Consider the following 26918-nt stretch of genomic DNA (forward strand, 5'->3'; position numbering starts at 1 on the left):
CCCCCAGCACATTCAGGACCAGATCCTGTTCCCAGGTGCCCCCGGCCAAGAGGGAGGAGAAATTGGCCCAGAGCACACAGCCTGTATTACTGCTGTTGCCCACAATCAAACCCGATTCTCCCCCCCGCCCCCCGTGCACATGCCCCACGCTGCTGTTTCCAACAGGGCCAGACCCCAACGAATGGGGACAGAATGCCCCCTGACCAGGGCCGGCTTTAGGCCAATTCCACCAATTCCCCCGAATCGGGCCCCGCGCCTAAGAGGGCCCCGCACCCAGTGGCAGGGCCGCCCAGAGTGGGGAGCAAGTGGCAGAGAATCCCTTCCCTGGCTAGAGGCGCCTTTTTAATTTTTACTCACCCTGCGGTGCTCCAGGACTTTGGCGGCACTTTGGTGGCAGGTCCTTCAGTGCCGCCAAAGACCCGGAGCGAGTGAAGGAACCGCCAACAAAGTCTAGGAGCGCCGCCCAGTGAGTACAAGCCCCACGTGGGTTTTTTTTACGGGTTTTTTTTTTTTTAGTCATCCCTGTGGGGGCCCTGTCAAAACTGTTCGAATCGGGCCCCACACTTCCTAAAGCCGGCCCTGCCCCTGACTACCCCAGCTCCTGAGCAGCAACAGCTCCTGCCCTGGCCCCCAATGCTGGCTGCATATCTGAGTCTCTGGCTTGCAGTGCTAATCCTTCCCAAGCCTGGAGGCTGCTGCCGTGACCAAGGCTGGGTTGGCCAGGGCAAGATGGTCGATCTGGGTTTTATGGCGCAGCGTCTCTGCATTCAGCCTTTCCTGGTGCTGTCACATCAGGCCACGGGCAGCAGGACCACTTAGCTACCCACGCAGTCTGGGTGGGAGGAGGGAGCCAGCATCCCCACAATCCTCCTGGCTGCCCTGGCCCCTGAGGCATTGGGTGGCGACTCCAGTAATTGCCTGTGCTAGTTTACTCTGTGACAAGGTGTGGCAGGGCAGGGGCTGGTTGTGCATCCCTGCAATTCCACCTTAAAGCTGAGGAAGCCAGGCCCCGCCAAAGGCCTCACCTGCTTAAGGTGGAACTGGCTGACCTGCTCTGCCTGAAAGCCGGCCTCTTTGGTGATGTCAGTGGCTAGGCAGAGGGGTGTAACCGTGTCTCAGAGTGGCAGAGTCCCATCCCAGGAAGCCAGCACTTGTGCGAGGATAGGGGTGGTGTGGGCCGGGGGCACCCAGTGCCGTCTCCCCAGAGCAGCTCAGACTGACTCCCCAGCCAGGGCCGAGGCAGGATCTGGCAGCCGTCCCCACCCTGCACTCCTGCTGCAGACCCTCAGCTCCCTGGCGTCTCAGCTTGGCCTTGGGCTCAGACGGACAGAGGAACTGGAACTGGTGTTAGCAACAGTGGGACCTTTCCCTGGCAGAGCCAGGGCCCTGGGACAGACGGAGCCACACTCCCCGCCTGGCCGGGACAGGAGCCATGCAGGAGAATAACTTCTTCTTTTCGGCTTTGCAGCCGGAGGCCGGCGTGAGCTCCCTGGCACTGCCCTCGGACCAGCAGCTGGGCAGGAAAAGCAAGGAAGCGCCCGACGCGGAGCTGCTGAAGAGCGCCCGGGTGCAGGAGCAGGTCCGCATGAGGATGCTGCAGAAGAGCGGCTCCATCCCCAGGACAAACGGACCTGGGCTCGACTACGTCGAGGACAAAGGTAAGGGGGGGGGGCGCACTGGCAGCGTGACAGGCTTCACAGACGAGGACGCAGTGCCCTCCAAAGCTAGCTATGCTAAGGGGCCGGACTGCTGGCTTTGGGGGCAGGGCTCCAGCCCCTCTCATCTGTCACCTCTGCTGGGGATGGGATTATACAGGGGGTGGGGACTGGGAGGCAAGCTTTGCTCAGCTCTGTGACTGCAGGCGAGTCACTTTTGCTATCCTTTGCCTCTGTTTCCTCATCTGTACAATAGGGATAATGATCGTTCCCTGTCCTTGGGGGTGGGTGGGGGGTGTTGGAGGTTCAACTGGCCAACGTGTTTGACTCGTGCTGAGCTCCTGCGTGGGAAGGCGCTGCTCTCCTTGCTGTGTTAATGGGAGCTCTGCCTCTGAGACAGGTGACCTGGCCTTCCCAGGCTGGCGGGTGTTGTTTGTGCCATACATTTGCTCTCTCTCTACGGGTCTGTGCAGCAGGTTTAATGGGGGAGAATCGCAGCCCACACTGCGTGGAGGGAGCTCGAACTTGGGGGAATCTCCCTGGGGAAATGGGGGGGGGCAGAACCCATCGGGGCTCCAGCCAGGGCCCTAGAGGCCAAGGAATGGGTCCATGTGGGGCAGACTGGGCAGGAAGGGGGTGAACCGTGCCCCACTGTCTGACGGGGCCAGCTCCCCCTGTGGGTATCACCAGCACAAGAGAAAGTAACAAAGCAAGGGGCTCCCACCTGTTGTTGGCTCCTTCCCTGAATAATCCAGCCCGGGCTTTCCAGCACTCCCTGTTTATTGCATTGCTGGGAGTTCCAGTGTCTCTGTTTTGCAACAGCCCTCTCCTGGTTGCACGCTAGGGCTGGCCTTCCACGCCTGACAGCCCAGCACACCCAGAGCCCAGCCCTTCCCCATTTTCCTTTCTCTCTTTTTCTGGGGCGGGGTGAGGCCTGAGAATGAGGCAAGGGACGGGAGTGTGTTTATCTTTCCCCAGGTCTGCTAGGGCGCCTGGGCCTCAACGCTCTGGGGGAGAACTTGCCAGCGGCACTTGTGAGCTAGGCCTGGGGAAACTCCCAGCATTCGCTTTTCAGGGGTGGGGATTTGTTTTTTGCAAACGTATAAAATTTCATATTTTTCCCCATGGGGGAAGTTTCTGCCCCCCCTCCCGTCCGTACATGGAAGACACAGCCCCGGCTCCTCCAGCCGGGCAGTGGGTCTCCACTCCAGAACCCCCCTAGCTGCCTATGAGCCTCTCAAATCATTTGGAGACAAGGCCTCGCGTGCAAGCTGCCGAGCCCACGTGCTGCTCGGAATGCCCCCTCCCCTCCGCCCCCCCCCGGTTCTGTAACATACAAGCCAGGTGCCCCCTGGACACGTTTGTACCGCTTGCTTTTACTTGCTAGGATGTCTGGATTTGGGGCACAGACTGTAAGCTGGGGGTGGGGAGAGGATGCCCCCCCCCCCCCACAGGTGCAATGGAGCTATGCCAGTAGCCACAATCCAGCAGATGTCAGCAGGGATCAGGACTGTGGTGGGTTTCAAATACTGGCTTGGGGGAGACCTGTTTGTTTACTTGCTCTGGCATTGCACGGCTGCCTCTGAGCTGGCGGAGCCCCCGCTCACTCCATGCATCTAGTTTATCACTGCCCCATGGAACGTTGCCGAGGTGCTGCTCCCACGCCCCCAGCGAAGGGTCTCGTGTACTAGCCGATCTCTGACCCCGGTGCACGATCCCTAACTCCCCCCAGTCACAGTCCCTACAGCACCCGGCAGACTGGACGTGGGATGACAGACCCAAGAGGTTTCTGTCTATTATGGATGTGTGACGGTGAAGCATTTAGTAGCTATTTCATTTAATGTCACCGTGTTTAGAGAGTGTGTGTTTGAGGGGCTGAAGGGAGCTGACCTCCTGTCCCTCAAGACCCTTGCGCCTTTCTCCTGGGGGGAGGATGGCTTGTTACAGCCCAGGACTGTAAGTGGGGAGGCCTGGGACGGACCCCAGCAGTCGTTCACACTAGTGCAAGTTGGGTGTAAAAAGCTACCCCCTCAGAATCAGAGAGTGTCACGCTCACTGCCCACTGGTGCAGGCCAGTGGTGGCTCAGGTCCATCGGTTCTCATCCAGACTCTGCCATGGATTTCCTGCCTGACCTAGGGAAGTTCCTTAGCCTCGCTGTGCATCGGTTCCGCACCTGTCCAATGCCAATTGCCTCCTGGGGCGGTGGTGTTTATTATGTGTGTGTGGTAGCTCCCAGGACCCCACGTCATGGATCAGGGCCCCATTGTAGGTGTTGCACAAACCCTCTATCAGGCTGACTTGATTAATGCCTGTGACGTGCTCTGAGGCTGCTGGGTGGGGAAGGCAGTGGAGAAAGGCAAAGGGTGTATCTCCCCGAACTGCCAGGATATGAGCACCAGCAGCCGAGCAGTTCCCACGCACACCTGGAGCTGCCTTTGTGGCTTCTCCTTCCTTTGATCTCTTTCCGTCCCAATCTAATCCTGAGCGCTGCACCCTCACCCTGCCCTGGAATTTTGTCCTAGCCCAAGAGCTGCTTTCCTGCAGCCTGACAGGCATTCTCCGAGGCTGCCTGTCTCCACTCACTAAAAGAGACTGTTGCCCCTAATCTCGCTACTGTGACTAGCACCACACGGCGGGAACCCCCTAGGGACTTGAGCTCCCTGACTCCAGGCTGAGACACAAAGGCCTTATTCTTAAACTCTTCCCCTGTTCTCACTCCCAAGGAGACAGGCCAGGAGATGAGTGTGATTCCTGTGTGCCAGTGCTGGGGCTTAGGTGAAAGGCGTGTTTTCAGTGCCACGCCACCGCCTTCCTGCAGCCAGACCCCGGGAATGCTCCCCCCAGCTCCTTCCTGGCACTGGGGCCAGCACCACAGCCTGCCTGCCTGCCCCTCAAGGGGACTGCCCAACAGAACCATTAGGCTGCCTCTTCTCTGCCTTTGTTGACACAGAGTCTGCAGCTGGGGTGAAACAGATTGAGGGGTGGGGTGGGGCTGATGGACCAAAGCAGTTACTGAGCATGTAGAAGGGGAAGGTTGGGAACAGGTACAGAAAAAGCCACAGGTTGTTATTTTCTGTTTGTTTAATGTGGGGAAGGGAGCTAGAACAAAGGAAAGTACAAGCTGAGGAGAGGCACAGAAAAGGCAGGCAGAGCAAAGGAGGTTGCGGAGCCCCTCCCCCCCGGGAGCAGGCAGAAGAGCTGTGCCCCCAGCGAGGGCTGGCAGCTGGTGATCAGAAGAAATCAGAGCTGGTGGCCGGGCTGCATTCAGCTAAGATAGGAAGTGTTGCGCGTGAGGAGGAAATCGCTGGCTTGGATGGGATCCAGGGCAGGTTTAATCTGTAATTAAAGAGGGGTCAGGGTCAAGCAATCTTTTTACATTCCTGACTGATGCAGCACGCAGAGGTGCCGGGGCTGTGAACTGCCAGGCCTGGAGGTGCCGGGGCTGAGGCACAAATTAAGCACAGAGCCGGGGCCATTGCTATGGGGGTTGAAGGGAGGCATGGAAATGCACCTCTCCTTCCTCTGCCCCTCTTCCGAGGTGACAGCTTGCTACCTGCCTGCCCCTGCTGTAGCCGGAGCTCCCAGCCATGGAAACCCCCCAGAGCGGCTGTTTTGCAGACCCAATGCAGCGCACAGCCCTCTTGATTCTCCCTACCCTGAAAGCCAAGTGTCATGTGTCCCAGCAGGGCAGACGGTGCCGCGACCTGCAGCCAGTGAAGTTACTGGGCCTCACCCCCGAGATACCGACCTGTCTGATCAATGCTATCCACCTGTCTGGGCCCAGCCCCGGCCTCCATCCTGCCATGGAATCCAGTCCCTGAGGCTGGGCTCTGGCATGGAGCTGGGCATGCTACAGGCTCTCGTGGGAGACAGGCATTCCCGCCACGCCCCACCCTTCCCATCACCACCCAGGACTGAGGGGGTGCTGGAGCTGGGATAGAGTGTGGGGAGCAGAGGGAAGGCCCCTGTGCACCCACCTCTTCTCCCCGGGTGTATTGTGTTCACTGAACTTTGTCATACACTCAGGAGTTAACCTGCACTGCTGGCCGCGCGCGAGGGCGTGGCTGGGGCAGGCAGGTAAATGACAGGGGGCTGGGTCTGCCCAGAGAAGCAGCCACCTAGACAGGGAGGGAGCTGGGGAAGCTAAGAGGGGCAGGCAGGATTCCAGACAGCCAAGAGCAGTGAGTCTGAGTCACGTGTAGTGCCGTCTGTCCACCCCACATGGCAGGAGTTGGAGTGAGAGGGAAGCACTAGACTGCAACTCCGTGCCACTTGGTAGCAATGCCTCCTGTTCCAGCCCTGGGACCCACCCGACTCTGCCATGTACCCCAGTCCTGACCTACAGCCCCTCTGCCATCCTAGCCCTGGGACCCACCCGACTGCCATGCACCCCAGTCCTGACCTACAGCCCCGCTGCTATCCCAGTCCTGCAACCTACCTGACACTGCCATGCACCCCTGTCCTGACCTACAGCCCCCCTCCTATTTCAGTGCTGCCCCACCCCCCACTCCAAGCGCTGCCCATGCATCTCAACGCTAACCCTCTGCTGTTACCATTCTGGGCCCTCTCCACTCTTCTCTGTTCCAAGGGGTGGCCCTTGAGCTGTGTTCAGAGGGTGGCATGTTCTCCCTGTAGTGCAGGAATCTCCTTGCGTGGTACAGATGCAGAGCCTGAGCCACACTCAAGCTTGCCAGGCGGGAGAGGTGAAGGCACCAGTCGTATTTAATCCCTAACAGTGGAGGGAAATGACACTGGGAAACAACGCAGGGCAAACGTGGCCAGGGGTGCCTGTTGCCCTGGCTAGTGGGTGGCTGCCCTGAGAACTCTGGACTCCCTGACACGTGGTGCCTCTCAGTCATGCATGTGCTGTGACTGGGGGTACGCGCTGGGGGAGCTGGGGGGGTGTTCTCATTCCCCACAGGAAGTGGTGGGAGTCTGCCAGGTTAGTAGGATGATTTCTGTATTCTGAGTGTATCCCAGCAGCATGCACAGGGCTATGTCAGGAGCAGGGCCCCGGGTGTTGGACACATGTGTCGATGTGGTCGTCCCATTTCAAAAAAGATATATTGGGATTGGAAAAGGTATAGAAAAGAGCAACAAAAATGATTAGTGGTATGGAAGAGGTTCCATGTGAGGAGAGATTAAGAAAAATGGGTCTTTTCAGCTTGGAAAAGAGAGGATTGAGGTGGGATATGCTAGAGGTCTATAAAATCATGACTGGTGTGGAGAAAGTAAATAAGGAATTATTTACTCCTCATAACAAGGACTAGGAGTCACCCAATGAAATGAATAGGCAGCAGGTTTCAAACAAACAAAAGGAAGTATTTTCTTCACACAACGGACAGTCAACCTGTGGAACTCCTTGCCAGAGGATGTTGTAAAGGCCAAGGCTATAACAGGGTTAAAAAAAGAACTAGATAAGTTCATGGAGGATAGATCTATCAATGGCTATTAGCCAGGATGGGCAGGGATGGTGTCCCTAGCCTCTGTTTGCCAGAAGCTGAGAATGGGCGACAGGGGATGGATCACTTGATGATTACTTGTTCTGTTCATTACCTCTGGGGCACCTGGCATTGACTATTGTCTGAAGACAGGATACTGGGCTAGATGGACCTTTGTTCTGACCCAGTATGGCCATTCTTATGTTCTTATGTTTCCAGTGCCAGGATTTCCATTCCCAGCTTCTAGGGGCAGCCGGGGCTCCATCTCCTGGCCTCAGGGTCCCCGTTTACCCCCACAGAGCTGGGTCCCTGGCATTATCAGTTACTCTGTGTACTCACTGATAAGGGAAAATGTCCCGATGGTGCCCCACCCCCTCAGGCGCTAACTCATTCAGGCCTTTTCCCTCCTGCCCCAAACTCCAGCGACCAGCAAGTCAGCCGAGCAGGGCTAGTGTGTGCCTCTCGGAGAGCCTGCCCTTGGAGTTATGCCACAGCTGAGCCGTGGCTAGGGCCCAGCATGGGGCTGTGATCTTCCTCACCAGCTGCCACTTGGCAGGATCTTCTTAGCACTAGCATGGCCCTCTGGCGGCTTATGGGTCAGGAACTCCTGAGGGGTCACCTGGCCAGCAGAGTCAAGGAGAAGACAGACAGTCGTGAGCCTGCTCCCATCCCTTGTCTCTGCTCTGCCTCTGAGATGGAGGTTGGGCTGTAGGTGCTGGAAGCCCCCAGACCTTTGTGCCAATTTACCGCAGGACCTGGTGCAAGGACCCTTGCTGTAGCCGTTCCCAGCCCAAAGCTAGGCCCCCTCTAACGGGCCAGTTCAGCCCTGTCTGCTGTGATGCCTCCAGGAGCTGCAGGATCACGCTGGGCAGATGTCTCTGGCATTGTCTCTCCTGGGATTGTGTCTGTCAGTGCAGTGTGGCTGCTCTGGCTTTGTCTCCTTGTAGACACAGTGATCTCTCGCATCCCACCCATGCTGGCTGGCCAGCAGGCCTGGGGATGGGGTTTGAGAGAGGCCAGCTACTGGGCTTCCTCCCTGATCACGCACTGGGGAGCTGGGGCAAGGGACAGGAACATTGGTAAGTGGAACATCTCCTCACGGTCCTGCCCGCACGAGAGGAAGAGGCTGTGGAAAGCTCTGAGCTCAAATGGAGCCGTCCTACCCCACAGACAATAAGCCCCCCACACAAGGGTTCCCAGGAGAGGCTCACCTGAGGTGGAGTGAGCTGTTCGGCTGCCCCAAATATCAGTGCATGTGACAGGGCTTCCATGGCTTGTTTGATCCTGCCAGGGATTGCAAGAGATTGGAGCGTGTATGTTTCCATTTCCTCCTGCCAGATTTCCCCCAGGTTTTACTTCATCCCAACAGACATCCAACCTGTGCAGGCTGATTCCCGGGAATTGAGCGTGCAGGAGGAATGTGTTTATACAACGCAGCCTCTCAGGGCCTCTCTGTTCCCAGGCTTCCTGCTGCTGAAGGGGCAAACCCAGCCATGAGAATAGTGGCAGGGCCCAGGCAGGGTATTGTGGGGCAGGTGGAGGAGCCCACTGAGAAGGTCCTGGGCTCCAGCCCTTTGGAGACATGGACACGGTTGGGTTAGTCACTAAGTTGGCCAGGCTGTAACTGCTCCCGTCAGCCCCTGGCTTTCCCAAGCAGTAGAACATTCGCCTGGGGGAACGGAGCCAGGTGCTGTGCAGGCTACCCCAGCGCTCTGCCAACGTACCCCAGTCCTGGCCTGCAGCCTCCCCACTATCCCAGCCCTCTCCTGAGAGGTGCCGATTGTGCCAACTGCTGGGATGGTTTGTCCAGTCACAAAGCGAGGATTTTGCAGTGGGGAGAGGCAGGACCGACATGAAAATCAGTATGCAAATGACGGTAATCTTACGAATGGCAGTAAATTGCACAATGCCTTTGGGAACCCAGTCCCACTTTCATTTTACCAATCCACTTGTGTTTCAGGCCAGCTGTCAATAAGTAAGCTCCAAAACTTGTTCCTTACATGATCTCCAGTCACTGTGCTGCATGGATAGTGTCTCGGGTAAGCAAGAGTTGAGAAGGACTAGCAATTATCCCGCTCAACCTGGAGTATGGTGAAAGAATGCTGGGCCCGCCTCTCAGCGCTAGCAATGGGCATGGTTTCACTTCCCTGTCTGCATCTCCTAGGTTGCTAGAAAACACTCAAGAGCTGACCTCTGTCGTTAAGTCAATAGAGAGACAAACTGCGGGAGGTAATAGCTCTTATTGGACTAACCTCTGTTGGGGAGAGAGGCAAGCTGCGGAGCTACACCCAGCTCTGAGTGTCCAATAAAAGATATTACCTCGCCCGCCTTGTCTCTCTAATATCCTGGGAGGGCTACAACTGCACAGTATACATTGTCAATGGGGCAAGTAGCCCCATGTTCCCCGGAGGCGGGAGGGGAGAGAGTGTAGCTGCTAAACCGGACAGCAATCAAAGGAGAGGGAGCTTTGCTGTACGTTCCACATCTCCATCAGTTCTCTCCATGGAGTGAATGAGACAGTTTGTCAACCCAACTCAGCTCCCAGTTAGGCCCCTAACTGAAGTGGCTGGATTTTGAAAGGTGCTAAGCGTGCAGAAATTCAGCTCTTGGCTACCCTGGACGACTTTCTGGCCCACTGGTGAGCTAGTGGGGTGATGACGTCACAAATGAAAGCTGATGGCGTTCTGGCTGCTTGGTGTTCGGATAGCTGGCTTTCCTTAGGCAGTGCAGTATAGCCGTGTGGGTCCCAGGATATGAGAGAGACAAGGTGGGGGAGGTGATATCTTTGATTGGACCAACTGCAGTTGGCGAGAAAGACCAGCTTTCAAGCCACACAGAGCTCTTTGTTTAGGCTGACTCTTCCCACATCTCGCTTCCTAAGCTCAAGCCTCTTGGTAGCGAGAGTGAGGCTCCTCCCACCTACGGCATCAGCCTGAGCTAACCCAGCGTTGGCTAAACTGGGATGGGTTTCTTGGCAACCACCAGGGCTAGAACTGAGCAAGGGCCTGGTTCTCCTCTCACTGACACCAGAGTAAACCAGGGAGATCTCCAGTGACATCAATGGCGTCAGTGAGAAGAGAAACTGCCGCCTTCAGTTAACTTTAAATGGGAGCTTAGATGCTGCAGACACCCCCAGCCGCTCTTAGCTCTGCTGTTGATTTTGTAGCAGGGGCAAATATTGGCCATGGGTCGAACTGAAGCTGGTTGGACACATTCCACTTGTAACCCCAGCTGGGTCTCAGCACAGGTCTCCCATGGTGAACTAATTGCTCACCAGTAGGGTGACCAGATGTCCCAATTTTATAGGGACAGCCCCGATATTTGGAGCTTTTTCTTATATAGGCACCTATTACCCCCCACCCCCATCCCGATTTTTCACACTTGCTATCTGGTCTCCCTACTCACTAGCCTCTCCACCGCACTGCTCTCCACTCACCCGCTAGGCTCCTCCCTTCAGATCTCCAGGACTCGTGTCAGCTGTTGCCTTCTAAAGGCCCTTTGTACCTAAGGCCGCTGTTAAATGGGCTCGCTCTTAACAAGAGCAAGTCTGGCTGGGAAAGGGGGTGGGGAAACCAGGTGGGAAGTGGAGAGTTCAGTTTCCCGGTGAGCCGTTCAGCGTAAACAAGGCCTGCTTGGCGAACCTTTCCCTCCCTGCACAGTCTGGCCAGAGATCCTCAGCTGGAGAGTCCCACTGACCTCAATGGAGCCCAGCCAGCCACAGCTCCTTCAGGGTGTCTAGCACCGTTGACCCCAGTGGAGCTACCTCGACCTACCCCAGCTTGGGACCTGGTTGGAAACTAGAAAAAACAAGAAACCAAAACCCACCATTCCCCCCTCCCCCCCCCCGCACTCCCCTCATTTTTCAGTTGTTCCAAAGGTTTTGGGGAATGTGAGCGGCCATTTCCAACATTGTTATTTCGCTTGTATTCTTTTAGCATTTTGTTTGTCTTTGTTAAGAAATGAATGGGGGGGGAGGGTAAGGCACATGACAGGGTTTTTCTTTTGAAAAATTATTTCCAATTTAAAAAAAAATCATTTTCAAAAATAGAAACTGAGAAATGAAAATGGTCGGTAAAATTTCCAATAAAAATATTGGGTAAAAAATGCAATAAATGGTTTGTGGAAAATGTTGTGAAAAATTTCACAAAAAACATGGATGGGAGAGAAAAAAGGGCCATTTTTAGATTAACAAAATGCGCCCCTTGCGAAATTCCAGCCCTCCCTACCTTGAGTCACACGTGAGAGCATTCAGCGGCTTTATCCTGGGCCCAGCAGAGACCAGTCTGCGTCATCAGCACCGCCTCCTCTCTGCTCTAGAGAGGCCTGTGTTTGGAATAGTTGGGAGTAGAATGGGGCAACATGAGAATGCACTGGCAGAACTGTGTGCAGGTCTGGGACTGGGATAGCAGAGGGGCTGTAGAACAGACCTGGGGTGTGTTGGCAGATCTGCGTGGGGCGCCAGGGCTGGAATAGCAGAGGGGTGCAGCTCAAGACTGGGGAGCATTATCAGAGCTGGGTGGGTCCCAGTGCTGGGGTACGAGGGGGGCTGCATGTCAGGACAGGGGTGCATGGGCAAAGCTAGGGTTACCATATGTCCTCTTTTTCCCGGACATGTCCGGCTTTTCGGCACTCAAACCCCTGTCCGGGGGGAATTGCCAAAAAGCCGAACATGTCCGGGAAAATGGCGGCTCTGCTCCTCCCCGACTCTTCGGCTCTGTTTAAGAGCCGGGCTGCCCGAGCGCTACCGGCTTCGGGCAGCCCCCGTGCCTCCAGACCCTGCGCCCCTAGCCGGGCACTTCCCCTCCCGGGCTCCGGCGGCGCAGGGTCCGGAGGCACGGGGGCTGCCCGAAGCCGGTAGCGCTCGGGCAGCCCGGCTCTTAAACAGAGCCGAAGAGTCGGGGAGGAGCAGAGCCGCCGCGGCTGGAGGCTTTGCTCCTCTTCGGCTCTGTTTAAGAGCCGGGCTGCACGAGCACTACCGGCTTCGGGCAGCCCCCGTGCCTCCGGACCCTGCGCCGCCGGAGCCCGGGAGGGGAAGTGCCCGGCTGGGGGCGCAGGGTCCGGAGGCATAGGGGCTGCCCAAAGCCCGAGCGCTACTGGCTTCACGGTTTGCTGGGCAGCCTCCAGACCCTGCGCCCCCCGCTGGGCGCTTCCCCTCCCGGGCTCCAGCTGCGCTGGGGAAGCGCCGGCTGGGGGCGCAGGGTCTGGGGGCTGCCCGGCAAACCCTGAAGCCGGTAGCACTGGGGCAGCCCTTTCCCCCTGGCTGGGAGTGGGAGGGAGGAGGGGGCGGAGTTAGGGGGGGAAGGGGGGGAGTTGGGGCGGGGCGAGGGGTGGGGAAATGGGCGGGGCCAGGGCCCGTGGAGGGTCCTCTTTTTTTATTTATGAGATATGGTAACCCTAGGCAAGGCTCTGTGGGGCCCAGGACTGGACTACCAGGCATGCTACAGGTCAGGACTGAGGTATGTGGGGGCTGGGGGAGCCCAGGGCTGACTTAGAAGAAGTTGCTGTGGGTCATGACAGAGAATTCTCCCACAGTCAGCTAATCTCCTGCCACTTGTGGAGCATCCCTCATTCACTCAGCCACGTCCCCGTGTGGCCTGCACGCTCCTGGGTGCGCTCCTGGGCTTTCCTGGGCCGGCTGTGTGCTGTGAGGGCTCGGTGCTGCAGCTGTGTCGAACCCGTGCTCGGCAGGTTTAGGTGCAGCAGATGACCAGCTCCCACCTTCCCCTCCACTAACGCAGGCCATTCATTCACCAGGCACTAGAGGCAGCCCACGCTGAGCCCTCAGCACCGTGATGGGATCTTGGCGGGTATTTTACGTACACCTCCTACACCCTATAGCGCCCTGCCCCATGACGTGGGAACCTCCCTGTGGCTACCAAGCAGGGATGGGTCCCAGCTGGCTGCAGCGTTCCGAAGCTCCTGAGCCAAAGCCAGACTCCACCACAGCGTGTGGGTGTTTGGCTCCAGGGCTGCAGTTCAGCCGATTGCAGACAGTCACCAAATCCAGATTGCAGCATCCCCCCATCAGAGCACTGGGTATTCAGATCCACGTGTAGTGATCCCCTCTTTACGCCCCAGCCCAGGGCTGCCCCAGTCCCCATGCCCCTAGTGCTGTGCTTAGAACCACATAGCACATTTCTAGCTTTGCTGAACACTGTCTGTCTGTCTGTCCTGCAGGTGGCAGCTCCTCCCAGGGCCAGTACAGCAACACCCTGCAGAAGTCCTTCAGCTCCAGATCCCAGACCAATGGTTTAGACACCAAGGGCACTGTAAGTACCAGCTCACCTGCAGTGTGTGGCTAGACAGGTCGGTCTGGCTGGTGGGTCATTATATGGCTCCCATCACTATTGTATCTGGAACCCAGCCATCGGCATGCTAGATCAGGTCATCAGCTAGTTGCTTCTCTTCCTGTAGCCCTTAGGAAGCCCAGTCACTGGCAGTGGATGGCTGGGTTCCAAGCCAGGCGTGGGAAAGCACTTGATCCTAATAATGGTAGTGGGGGGTACGTTTCCCCCAGGCGCCAGTCAGGGTGGAGGGAGGGGGGCGAGGTTCTGTAGTGGTGGACAAAGCTCCCATAAGGCAGTAAGAACACTTGGCAGTCAGAGAGCTCTGCAGGCCTCAGAGCCAGCTCTGCGCTGCACCATTGTCAAACATGCCGCCTTGGTTAGTGGGTGAAATCCTGGCTCCACCGAAGTCAGTGGTGAAATTCCCATTCACTAGAGCCAGGGTTTCTCCCTTGGTCTCTCAAGGCCTCCGCGTCAAATGGTGTTTTTAAAACCAACAAACTCAGCTGGGATCTGAGTGTCACGCCAGGTTGGTTCCCTTTCACTCGTCCCCTCCAGTGCTAAAAGGTCTGCAGGCCCAGTGGTGACTCCCAGTACACCTGTCCAACCCACTGTCTCAGCCAAGGGCGTCAGATGACTGTAATCTCGTTAGCTTTCAGTGGCCTTCGTGGAGGCTGTACGGGCATTACTGAGGGTGGAACTGAGCCTGCAGAATTTCTCTTCCTGGTGATGAGGGGTGAGAGGAAAAGACCCCAGCTTGATTCTCAGATCCCACGCTCACTTTGCTGGGCCAGAAGTTAGCAAGACATGCTGTGTGTTTCCTATTGAAATGAGACATTGCTGACCCATTTCTCCCCTCTCCCTCAGCTGTATCAGCCACCAGCCCAGAATGGGTACAGCACCACCAAGTCCACCGGCTGGTCCTCCCGCTCAGCTGTGGACCTCCCACATCACAAGAGGATGGCTACCATCAGCAACGGGGGTGTGCCCCAGGGCCCAGCCTACCGTATGAGCTACACCCTGTCGCAGGCCGCCAGCACCTCCGCGCGGCCTAATTCCTTTCACGAGCGGAACTACCAAGCCCGGCCAAACTTCGATACCATGTCGTTGCGGTCGCTGCACCTGGCGGACGGGCCGGGCAACCCTGCGGGCATGGATGATCGCTACAGCGTGATCTCGGAGCAGGTAAGCCCGGGGGCCCTCTACAAAGGCAGAAGCAATGGCAACTTCACCAGATCCTACACCTTTGAGAGGCAGATGAGTGCTGGCTCTAACACTGGGATGAAGGGGCCAGGCGACTGGATGGACAGCGTGGAGGTGCCTCAGAACCGGACCATCCGCGCGCCCGCCATGCGCACCCTTCAGCGCTTCCAGAGCAACAACCGCTCCCGCCTGAGCACTGGCTCTTTCAGCAGCCTCTCGGCCTCCCAGCCCGGTGTGGGGAGCTCCTATGTGGGCATGATGGAGCGCAACGTCCGGGCCCCCTCTGTGCGCAGCCTGGCTGAGTCCAACCACCACCTGCAGGACCTGCGCGCCATCGACATGTACAATGGGCACAACACGCTGACAACCCAGCACTCATACTCCGGCGGGTGAGTGTGCAGGGGGTAGCCAGGAGTCAGGGCTTGTGGGCAGGGGTGGTCTGTGAAGCTCCCAGCCGACCTGACAAGGATCAAGGAACGTGCCGAGCTTCCTAAGAGGGACCAGGGGAGCTGGGCTTCTGGGCCAGGCATAGCCTCCCTTCTGCTGGTTCCCGGGTCTGCCTCCCTGGTGCATTTCCGTAGTCTCCTGCATTGTGGATGGTTTGGGGCGTGACCATCCCTCCATCTAAGTGATCGACCTGTTGCCTGATGCAGCCCCATGCGACGGGTAAATTCTGCAGCTCACCTGGTCATCCGTAGGGTGTGGGGGCAAAGCAGAGGGGAGCTGGAGCAGCAGTACTGATGCTGTCACAAAGGACTGCCCTGGGCCCTGTTGCTTCCTGGGCTAGCATTGCTCCAGATTGCAGTGCTATAGCCGTGACGCACTGGGCATGGGAGGGATAGCACATGTTGCTCAGGAGTGACCCCTACAGGCTGCTAGGAGCAGTGTGATGGGATCTGAAGAAGTCCTGCCCTGGCCGTCATCTTTGACCAGAGATGGGCGACCCTGTGTCCTGGGCCAGGTGAAGGAGTGACATGGGTCGAATTGGTGGGCACCTCGGCAGAGCATGCAGGACGTGGTGGAGCCCCACTGTGAGGTGGGCAGGAGGGAGCCCTGAGGGGGCGTGGTGGCCACTCCTGATCCTCCCTTGGTTTCCAGGTTTGACGACATTGACCTGCCATCAGCAGTGAAATACCTGATGGCCAGTGACCCCAACCTGCAGGTGCTGGGAGCTGCCTACATCCAGCACAAGTGCTACAGCGACAGTGACGCCAAGAAGCAGGTGAGGGGCGAGGCGAGGATGGGTGCCTGGGGGCAGATGCCAAGGGCATGCTGGGAAAGGGACGCCCCAGCTGTGCACTCAGGCGCTGACAGAACATGCTGGGGGGGATACAGCCCCACCACTCTGCAGCGGCCGCTCCTAGCCAGGCTGTGACGCTGATGGCTTCCACGGGGCCCTGCTCGTCCCCGCCTGGTTGATGGCGGGGTGTGTGCATTGTGGGAAGGGCAGCCTCCGATGAGTGCGGGCTAGGCCTGGGCAGACTCCTGGGTCTACAGGCCCCATCACCTCTCACCTGCCGCCCTGCCTCCCTTCCAGGCTCGCAGCCTCCAAGCCATGCCCAAGCTGGTGAAGCTTTTCAACCACCCCAACAAGGAGTTGCAGCACCACGCCACCGGCGCCATGCGCAACCTCATCTACGACAATGCCGAGAACAAGCTGGCGCTGGTGGAGGAGAACGGCATCTACGAGCTGATGAGGACGCTACGCGAGCAGGACGACGAGCTGCGCAAGAACGTCACGGGTCAGTACATGGGAGGGAGCGCCGGGCTGAGCGGGGAAAGGGAAGCTAGTCTGTTGGGGTTACTGCTAAACTGCTTGTGTTGCAGCAGCACCTAGGGGGCCCAGCTGAGATCAGGGCCCCATTGTGCCAGGTGCTGTACACACACATAGTAAGTCCCTGCCCCAATGAGACTACAGTCTAAATGGACAAAGGGTGGGAGGGGAAACTGAGGCATGGGGAGATGCAGTGACTTGCCCAAGGTCACCTAGCAGGCCAGTGGCAGAGTTGGGAATAGGACCCAGGTCTCCTGAGTCCCAATCCAGCACCAGATCTTCTAGACTGCATCGCCTGCCCCTGTTATCTCTCCAGTGCAAAATCACAGCCCCCTTCTTCCCCAGATCCCACTGCTGGCTCCCTTTATATTTCAGGATCCTGTTCAACCCTGCCCCTCCTTGTGTTCCCACCTTCTATGTACATGCTGCTTTTGCAGCCAGCACAGGGCCCTAGTCCTCAGTGAGGAGCAGCTGGCTGGAGAACTTACGTGCAAGCACAAAAGCCATTGGAAAGCTTTGCTCAGACTAATGACAGGGAAGTTCCATGTCTCAGCAAAGGCTAACGAGATCTCACTCCAGCTTTGAAAAAAATCCCTCTTTGGGTGGAGCCAAACCTGGAAACTTTCAGCTCAGCAAAGTTGGGAGCATCTAAAACAGGAGATTGTCCTGAGAGTCCTGACAGCCCGTTCACGACAATTGGTGTTCCCAGGCAGTTGTATGGGTGATAGCACATTCTGTTGGGATCAGCCAAAACCGGCCATAATAGCTCTTTCTTTGTCTTCCACCTCATTCTTCACCCCCGTCGGCTCCTGTTGTAGTTACACCAGGTCTCCATCAGGTGGCACTAGACTGGGTAGATACTGGGAGAGGAAGGCGTTTGAAGTTGGGCTAGTTGACGTTTTTCAAATGTTGACATTTCAATGAAAAAATTGTTTTTGGCCAAACTTTCTGACTTTGATGAAAGACGGGGAACAAATACGTTGGAACTCTTTTGTCTAGTTCTACTTTAGGGTTCAGATAAGAAGCTGTTAAACCCTGTTGCCCAGAAGCAATGGCAGGAGAGGGAATGGCCCTGCAGCCTCTGAGGGTGCATGCACATGGCTCCTCTCCTGGCCTGACAAGCGCAATCCTGAATAGTGAGCATTAAGAGTGTCTGTTGGAGTGCAAGGGATGGCCTAGTGGTTAGAGCATTGGCTTAGCACTCAGGAGAGCTGGGTTCAATTCCCTGCTGTGCCCCAGACTTTCTGGGTGACCCTGGGCAATTCAGATCCTTAAAGGTATTTCAGTGGGAGCTAGGCCCCCTAAGTACCTTTGTGACTCTAGCCCATAGTCTCTGTGCCTCAGGTCCCCACCCCCAAATTGGGGTTAATAGCACGGCCCTACATTGCAGGAGTGTTGTGAGGATATCTACATTAAGTGTTGTGAGGTACTACGGTGATGGAGCCATATAAGCCCCCTCGTTAGAAAGTACCAGGCTAAACTATGGCTGTGCCAGGCCCCGCAGGTGACCTCAGCTGTCTTTACGGGCTGATAGGGCAAAGGTTACTCGACGGGAGTGTGCTGAGGCCCGTTGGTTACATGGCCTAGTTGTGATGCAGGCCAGGGAGCGATGGTAGAGCTGGAGAGATGACCCTGCCAGCGCAGGAGCCCTCTGTTCCTAGAGCTCAATTCCCCCAGCCAGCCTCGAGCTGAACTTCACTCCTCCGGGGTCAGTGTCACTGCACGGTTGGTTCTACACCGCGCTGTCAGGGCCCATGGGCGTGCCAGGGAGAGCAGGCACGTGAACCCTGCTCGCAGGAGCTGGCAGCCTGGGTTACTGTACAGCCAATCAGTGATCTTATCACTGTGGGGCCAGGCAGGGAACCTGGGGTGGGTGGGTAGCTCAGACTGTCCTGCCCTGCCCGTGGGAGGAGGGACTAGTCAGTCATCCAGGCTGCCCTGGATGGAATGGGAAGGGATGCTGTCCCTTTTATGTATCCAGGCTGGGCTACACCCCAGTGCCTCCTAGGTGGGGAGCGTGCTGATAAGAGTGGGGAGCTGAGGCAGATATAGAGATGGGGGAGGGATGCAGGCTTCTCCTGCCCAGACTGGCTGCTGCTACTGGAGAGAGCAGAGAGGGAGTGAGATGAATGGTGGAGGGGGAGATTGGGCCCTGGCCAGGGGCCAGATTCCACCTGGCTTGTGTATCGCAGGTAGCGCTGTGAGGGAGAGGCCAAGAGCAGAGATTACATTTGCCTCTGTTACAAAGGCCCTTTCTAATCCTGCCCGCCAGGCTCTGATTGTCTCAGCTAATACCAGGGCTAATGGGAAAGCCGGGCCCAGGAGCGATGATGCGAAGGGTTTAATGCCTATTACAAGCGTAATGGAGTCTGTGAAAGTGGTTTTAGCTCAATGCAGCTGGAGGATGGAGAGAGCAATCGCCAGATAGCTCAGCCCTGGGCTGGCTTGCCCTGCACACAGGGAGTGCCTGGCAGGCGGGGCACCTCCTTGTCAGGTCCCATTGCCTCCCGGGGAGATCAGAACTGGGTCCTCAGCGGGTGTAAATCATCAAAGCCCCACTGCAGTGAATTTACACCAGCGAGGGAATCTAGGCCATTGTTGCTAAAGCATCAGATGCAGCGGGGGCGGAAGCTCGGCAGCAGGGAGTCTCTGTGGCTGAGTGCCTCACAGTCAGTTAGTCTCACAAGAGCCCTGGGAGGCGTTCTCCTCATTTTACAGATGGGGATCAGACTCACTGAGTGACTCAGTGACTTGCTCTGGGGCACAGAGAGAGTCTGTGGTAGAGCCAGGAATTGAACCCAGGTCCCCTGAGTCCCAGGCCGTGATGCTACCCCTAGTGGGATAGCAAGATGCTTTGCTCTATCCTGAGAGCTGCTGTGGCAGGGGAGGGAAAGGGAGGATTTGGTGAGCTCTGGAATGCAGCGGGTGGCACATGCCCAAGCCTGCGGGGCTGCCCTGCTCCGACAAGTTCCTGGGAATTTCAGGAACCCCCAACAAACTGTGTGTTTCTTGCAGCAACGCCCTAGTGCAGAGGCTTTGTTTGGCATCGGAGCTGCTGGAACAGGGCCCTGCACAGCTTGGATTCAGATAGTGTCTGTCTCCTCTCAACTCCCCCTGCTAGTTATGTCTGTCGGTGCCACTCCTTGGGCTCATCAGAACTGGGGGGCAGCGGGTCTCCTTCCTTGGCTGCCTGTGTGCAGCTGGCTGATGACTAATAGCCCCAGATAATTAGACCCCACCCTGAGAGGCTGCCCATCCACACAGAGCAGGGCCACGAATGACGCCAGCAAAACTCAGTGGCTTGTGCAGCATGCCTGCCATTGTGGGAGTCAAGTCACTGCATCGGGGTTTCTGAGCTCCGAGTAGCTTCCAGTAGGATGGGAAGAGTCCTCTGAGCCCTGCCTCCTCCCGTGGCTGCGGATCAGAGGCTGCCTGCTGGGATTCAGGCACTCGGGGGGGGGGCAAAGGTCACTTGCTGCTGGAGCCCCCTTGCGAGCTAAGAGTGGCAGCCCCCGTGCTCTGGGAAGCGAGAGTGGCAGCCTGGAAGGGGCAGCTAGCCCAGCAGGCTTGTCAGAGGAAGGAGAGCATGAACCCCGGTACAAATGGCCCAGAAGTTCAACCCGTTTGGATGCTCTCTGGGGCTAAGTGCTGCTTTCTGCGGCCTGCAGGGATCCTGTGGAATCTCTCCTCCAGCGACACCCTAAAGGACCGGCTGGCTCGGGACACCCTGGAGCCACTCACCGACTTGATCCTGACCCCGCTCTCCGGCACGGGCAGCGCTGCCATCATCCAGCAGAACGCCTCAGAAGCGGAGATCTTCTACAACTCCACAGGCCTCCTCAGGTACCAGCTCTGCCAGCCCCTGGGCATGGAGAGTGTTCCCTGCGCCCTGGCCACTGAGCCACACGGGCTGGGGGAGCTCTGGGCCAAGAGCAATGGAGACTTTCTTGGTTCTGGTATTGGTTCTGGCCCTCAGTGTTATGAACAAGGCCTGCATGCCCCCTGGGCAGGACACTGTATCCCCAGTCCTCATGCTGCAGGGCCCGAACTGGGGAGCAGCCAGGGTCAGGCAGCAGTGCCCACCCAGAGTTAGTATTCCACACGGAGGGACGTTACAAGGGGTTCACACCTCCCTCGGCAGCATCCAGCGTTGGCCACTGTTGGAGCGGGAATCCTAGATGGGCAATTGCTCTGGCCTGGCAGAGGAGGGGGTCCCGGCAGAGGCTGGGGGCATGGGTTGGCAGGGGAGATTCCATCTCACAGTGCTGGGCCCTGCGTTCCCCCTGCAGGAACCTCAGCTCCGCCAGCCAGCAGACCCGGCAGAAGATGCGCGAGTGCCACAGGCTGGTGGACTCCATGATCAATTACATCAAAAGCTCTCTGGAGGTGGGGAAGTCAGAGGACAAGGTGAGGCCCCTGCCCCCAGAGGGAGTCTACGTCTGCCTGTCTGTGCTGGGGATCCACCCCTCGTCTTCACCGCCTAGAGCGAACAGCCTAGGCTGGGGTGCGGCTCAATGTGGGCGGGAGTGAAGCTCTCTCCCTGTCTCTGCTTCCTCCTGGCTCGGATCAGCACTTCACGTGGTACCAACATCCTTAGCCCCACCCCACACGCCTGAGGTTCGCTAGGCCCTGCCCCAAAGGGCTTATCTCCCCTGCCCCCGGCAGCACAGCACGGGCACCAGCCCTGACCTCGGCCAGCCTTCAGCCTCCCCCGTGCAGCCTGGCCAGCCCAGCGAGGCTGCGCTGACGGTAGCTGGTTCATACCCGGGCCACCCTGTTCCCAGGCCGGTGCTGGGCCGTGTCACCCCTGCTTGAGAACAATGGGGGGTTTCTCTCCCCGCACCCCACCAGTCTGCAGCCTGCCATGGCTCTGCCATACAGAAGAGCAGGCAGGGCCAGCTGAGTGCCCAGGGGCTGTTCCGTGGCGAGTGGCTGAGGGGACCAGGCCTAGTCCCCACAGGCAGCCTAACCCCTAGAGCTGCTGCTATCAGAGCCGCCAGCCTCCCGGAGCCCTTTGCCAGCTGATCGGCCCTGGGCCATCCCGAGCCTCCTACTAAACTCCTGCCCCAACGGAGGGGCCATGCAGCCTATGTGCAGCACCCCTGGCCCCCTCCCCTGCACACCTCTTCAGGAGAAGGAAGGCAGTGGGCTGGCTCCGGCAGTGCATAGCCTGTGTCTGAGCCACACTCCCCCGAGAGACGAGGCCTTCTGACCCAGACGGGAAGCGCTCCAGTGGCAGGGGACCGTGCCTGGGAGGACGTGGGGGTTGGGATGCTGGGAGCGAGGCCAGGGTTGCAGGGGGTCACTCAGGACCCCTTCGGCCCCAAATGCGGAGTGTTTCCATTCGGAAAGCCCGTGCCTCCGTCCGCCTCTCAGGCACAGACTGAGTCATGCTCCAGCTCTCCACAACTGGGCACCACGGGTCCTGGCGCGTCTCGGCCCCGCCGCCAAGGGTCTGAGTATCGGGGTCAGTTTCCCAAGCCAGGCAAGCTGGAGAAGGGAATGGGAAACCGATCACCGCCCACCCCCATGAACCGTCCCAGGGCAGGGCAGGGCTGTGTTCCTGCTCACTGGGAGCCCCTCAAACCAGGGCACTGAGCCTGGAGAGCGAATTGACACCCCGATACCAGGGTGATGGGCACATTAGACATGGGCTGGCCAGCTGTGGGCTTTGTCGGTCGTGTTGGCACTGCGGGAGCATTAACCCAGCCCTGATGGGAGGCCCTGTTCCCAGCCTCCCCTTTGGCTGGGCCCAGGCTCCTGTCAGCAGTGCTGGGCGGGACGGTCCAGCCAGTGCCTCTCCCACGTGGGCTCTGAAAGGCGAGCCAGCTGGAGTGAATGGCCCCGGCTGATCCCCCTTCCCCCATCCCCAGAGCGTGGAGAACGCCGTGTGCGTGCTGCGGAACCTCTCCTACCGTCTGTACGACGAGATGCCCCCATCCTCGCTGCAGCGGCTGGAGGGGCACCGGAGGGACGGCACTGCAGGGACGGGGGAGCTGGTGGGCTGCTTCAGCCCCCAAGGCAGGCGAGTGCGAGAGGTGAGAACGGGGTGGGCGGGCGCATCCTGGGGGGTGATGAGGGGACTCGAACAGAACATGGCCAGTGAGTGATGAGCTGGGTCGCTGCAACGAGGGGCGAGCAGATAATTCGTTCAGCCGCCCGGGGCCAGGCCAGAAGCCTCCAGTGGGCAGTGGATCAGGGTGTGTGTGTGAATGTGGGTGTGGGTGAGTGGAACTGATCAGATAACTGATCACCTGGTGCTCTTCCGAGTCTGTGATTGGCTGAGAGTGGGCGCACCTTCCCGTGAGAGTACTCACGCAGGGACATTTAAAATCGATTTCCAGGAATACTTGTGTGCCTGGCTTTGGAACGCTCCCCTGGTGAGCCCACGCAGCCATCTGAGGTGGAGGGAGTCACAAATCAAGGGATGGAGCTGGGTGCTCATAGGGGCACAGGTGATAGGGAAGAGAATGGGGGTCAAGCGGATGCAGGGGACCAAGAGGCCGTGGCACCATCACTTTTAAAAGTGGCTGGAAGGGCTATGCCCTCCCACTGGTGGCCGTAAGCGCGAGTGAAGGGGGGGGAAGGGGGCAGAGAGGAGTGAGTGGGGGAGGAGTTTTGAGGGGAAGAGGCGGGGCCTCGGGGGAATGAGCAGTGCGAGGGTGGGGGCAGGGCCTCGGGGGGGGAAGGGGTGGCATGGGGCGGGGCCATTGTTCGGGTGCCAGTAGCCCCCCAACTTTTAGGGAGGTTGCGTTGCTCCTGGGTGATAGGGATGGGGGTCATGGGGCTGGGGACAGAGGTGAGAGGGAAGCGGGGCTGCCCCATGTGCACAGGGCCCCCATAGGGCTGCGTTTCTTTGTTGACGGGCTGGTCTCTCTCTCTCCTCGGCCCCCCAGTCCCACATGAACACAGACATGGTGACCTTCACAGAGGTCTCCAAGGACCCCAAGGGGATGGAGTGGCTCTGGAACCCGCAGATCGTGGGCATCTACAACCGGCTGCTGCAGCGCTGCGAGCTGAACAAACACACCACGGAGGCGGCCTCAGGGGCGCTGCAGAACATCACCGCTGGAGACCGGAGGGTGAGGTTGGGCCTGGGGACAGGCCAGTCCGATCCCACCCAGGCTGAGTCCTTCCCCTTGGCTGTGGTGGCCTCTGATAGACTAGCTGGAAGACGGGTGACCACAACCCATACATCCCCCAGCCTGGCACAGACTGGCAGGGGTGAAAGTAGAAATAGGGACTTACTGGTACGGGGCTGGGTTGGGGCCGACTCTGGCCCCCGAAAGGCGCGGGGCCTCGGGCAAAAGGGGCAGGGATGGGGGGGTCAGAGCCAGCCCCGGCCCGCCCTGTACCAGTAAGTGCCCTCCCCATCCCCCGCGGGGGTAGCAGCAGCAGCTGGGGGCTCTGGCAGCAGTTTAAAGGGCCCGGGGCTCGGGCGCCGCTACCGCCCCAGTCCCTTTAAACTGCTGCCGGAGCCCCCAGCTGCCGCTGCTACCCCAGGGCTCCGGCAGCAGGGCTCTGGGGGCTATTTAAAGGACCCGGGACTCCCCTGCTTCTACCACCCCGGCCCTTTAAATAGCCCCCGGAGCCCTGGGGTAGCAACGGCGGGGCTCTAGTGGCTATTTAAAGGGCCCAGGGCAGTAGAGGCAGCGGGAGCCCTGGCCCTTTAAATAGCCCCCAGAGCCCCGCAGCCACTACCCCAGGGCTCCGGGGGCAATTTAAAGGGTCTGGGGCTCCAGCCACTGCTGGGAGCCCCAGGCCCTTTAAATTGCTGCCAGGGGAAGCCAGGCTGCCCCGGTACAGCGCACCAGCTCTTGCCAGAACGCCGTATGGGGGCGTACCGGCTTACTTTCACCTCTGCGGACTGGAGCCACCACTGCAGAGAGGCCCAGCCTGAATCAGCCCTGGGGGCTGGGCTCCGCGGTGGGGCAGTGCAGGGAGGCTGGCTGCGCTGTAGGTCCCTAGGGCTTCTGGTCACCTCTGCCCAGTTGCTGAGGGGGAGATGACTGGTGCACAGTGCCAAGTGGGCATTTCTCAGGGCTGTGGCATGGCTGAGCGGGTCCCCCCCAGCGCTGAACCGTGGTGGCATCCCACCTCTGCCTTGCCCATCCCAGTGCCCTGACACTCCACAGCCCAGGGCTGCTAATGTCACTGTGTCTGTATGCCAGGGTGGGCATCGGCCAGCCAGGGGCAGGCTCCCGCCCTCCCAGCCACGGGATGAATGCCCCAGGGAAATGAAGAGAAGAGGGAGTGGCACAGGGGGAAAGGAGACCAAATCCCAGCAGTGGCCTGCACACCAAGGCCCAGAGAGATCAGGCTGTGCTGAGCCTCTGTACCCACCCTTCAGGAAGTGATGCCACCTGCCCTGGTCTCATCCCCCTGCGCCCACCATTACCTGGCAGCTGGCAGCATTCAAGGGCAGGCTGGGAGCAGTTGTGCCTCCAGCCCTCCCTACTACAGCAGCGTTGTCTCCGGGGCAACCACTTGTGGCAGAGGGTGAAATATGGGTGTGAGGGGGCTAGGGAAGGCAGCGCCAGAGGGATGGAGAATGGGGCCGGGGGTGGGGTGGTAGATATGGGAGGGGGAGATGTGTGGGCGGGGAGTGGGAGTGGCAGGGATCAAGTGGATGCATGGGGTGGTGGGGGTTGGGGGGGATACACGGGCTAGGAGTGGAAGGGACGGGGTTGGGGACGGGGTGGTGAGGGTGGGGTAGGTCGGTATTGAATGGCCCAGAGTGCAACACCCCTGTAACTCTCCCTTTCTCTGTCCCCATCCCCAGTGGGCTGGCGTGCTGAGCAGGGTAGCTTTGGAGCAGGAGCGGATCCTGAACCCCGTGCTGGACCGAGTCCGCACGGCCGACCATCACCAGCTGCGCTCCCTGACGGGGCTGATCCGCAATCTGTCCCGCAACGCGCGCAACAAGGACGAGATGGGTGAGTGCTGCGGGCGGGGGCTGCAGGGAGAGCCCAGGGCTGACAGCGGCTGTCGATGGCAGCAGGGGTTAGATACGGCAGGAGCTGCTGCTAGCAACAGGCCGCTCTTCTGAGAGACTTCCCAGCTCCTCTTACTGCCTGTGCTTCTGGGGGAGCGTCCTCACCATTGTCCCTGGGACCAGCCAGGCCTAGTTAGCTCTTTCTCTCTCCCCTGGGCACATCAATGCCTTCCCAGCCCAGAAGGGCCCAGGGGCCCAAGCACCCCTAGCAGATCTCTGCACAGATGGGCCTTCCCTACCTTGACTGATGGCATGACCCCTCTGCACACACAGCTGGCAGCAGTGATGGGTGTAATCTACATTGCAAAAGAATAAACAGCACATAGCACACTCCTGTCTAAGCCACTTGTCTCCCCCCACAGCATTTCCAAGGCCCCGGGTGTTTTAACAGTCTTTTCCAAGCTGAATCCCTATTTATTTTCTGCCCATGCATCTAAGCACCTTTTGTGCTATTCATATACCACAGGTGGATGCGTAGGGGTCTCTCGGTCCTCACTAGCTTTTGCACCTCCCCTTAGTTTAGGGCCACCTAGGAATTTTTTTATTTTATTTTAATGGAAATATTCCTAGCTCATAGAACTGGAATGGACCTTGAAAGGTTATCGAGTCCAGTCCCCTGCCGTCACTAGCAGGACCAAGTACTGTCCCTGAGAGATTTCCCCCCCTCAATCCCTAAATGGCCCCCTCAAGGATTGAGCTCACAACCCTGGGTTTAGCAGGCCAATGCTCAAACCACTGAGCTATCCCTCCCCCCATGGCTGTGCTGCTGATTTCCTGCTTTAGGCCATTCAGTGAGACCCAGGAAGTCCTGGTCTTTGCTGCACCCACTAGGCCTCTCTCCCCATTGTGCGTGTTGCTATCCCATCACCCAGGCCGCTGGCCATCTCCTCTCCAAGCTGCTGCGTGGCCTGGGTGACACTGTGGCGGCACCAGTCCCAGTGCTTTGCTCCAGCCCATAGAGCCAGCCCTTGATGACGGTCCGTTTGCCTCGGCAGCGACCAAGGTGGTGAGCCATCTGATTGAGAAGCTTCCAGGAGGCATCGGCGACAAGGAGCCCCCGACCGATGTCATTGTGAACATCATCGCTGTGCTGAACAACCTGGTGGTGGAGAGCCCCATTGCCGCCCGCGACATCGTCTACTTTGATGGCCTCCGGAAGCTCTTCTACATCAAGAAGAAAAGGGACAGGTAGGATCAGGCGGGAGCCTGCATGTCTCCCCAGCCAGCCCACTTACCCAGCCCTCAGTCCTGCCCCTCCGCTCCTTGGGCACAGGAGCTCAGCTCAGGTCAACGTCTGAGAGCCTCTTCCTGGCCTGTGTTTCCAGATCAGTGTGGTGGGACATGGGGACTTCCTGGACAGTCTAAAGCCCCTATCCCGCTCAGAGCTTGGGCTGGTCCGAGCCCCCTGGTACACACTCTGAGAGCTGTCCCATGACCACTGAGAGGGTCTTCTTGCCAGGAATTTCTCCCATGGAGTCATCCCAGGTCCTTACCCTAAGGGAGCGCACCTTGGGGAATAATCCTCTCGCCCTGAGGTGTTTATGGGGCACTCCTACCCACCCAAC

At 58.6% G+C, this 26918-nt stretch overlaps 1 protein-coding gene and 1 long non-coding RNA gene across 2 annotated transcripts in view; one reads left to right on the top strand and one right to left on the bottom strand.

Moving 5' to 3' along the window:
* The first annotated feature begins 1084 nt into the window (after positions 1-1084).
* Positions 1085-26918, top strand: part of PKP3 (plakophilin 3) — a 30753-nt gene continuing 4919 nt past the window's right edge. Inside the window, exons 1-11 of the mRNA XM_024111623.3 lie at positions 1085-1658; positions 13275-13366; positions 14249-14973; positions 15683-15806; positions 16122-16326; positions 20027-20201; positions 20648-20765; positions 22232-22396; positions 23255-23440; positions 25141-25294; positions 26349-26541. Coding sequence (XP_023967391.2) covers positions 1433-1658; positions 13275-13366; positions 14249-14973; positions 15683-15806; positions 16122-16326; positions 20027-20201; positions 20648-20765; positions 22232-22396; positions 23255-23440; positions 25141-25294; positions 26349-26541 — 2363 coding nt within the window. The 5' untranslated portion in view covers positions 1085-1432. The remainder of the gene's footprint in view (positions 1659-13274; positions 13367-14248; positions 14974-15682; positions 15807-16121; positions 16327-20026; positions 20202-20647; positions 20766-22231; positions 22397-23254; positions 23441-25140; positions 25295-26348; positions 26542-26918) is intronic.
* LOC122174854 (uncharacterized) lies at positions 4738-10736 on the bottom strand. The gene is made up of 3 exons (XR_006177216.2): positions 10534-10736; positions 8309-8381; positions 4738-4992 (listed from the first exon to the last, which is right to left on the bottom strand). It is a non-coding gene; the product is annotated as an uncharacterized LOC122174854 (long non-coding RNA).

Source organism: Chrysemys picta, chromosome 4 (genome assembly GCF_011386835.1).
Source record: "Chrysemys picta bellii isolate R12L10 chromosome 4, ASM1138683v2, whole genome shotgun sequence".
NCBI classification, from domain to species: domain Eukaryota; kingdom Metazoa; phylum Chordata; order Testudines; family Emydidae; genus Chrysemys; species Chrysemys picta.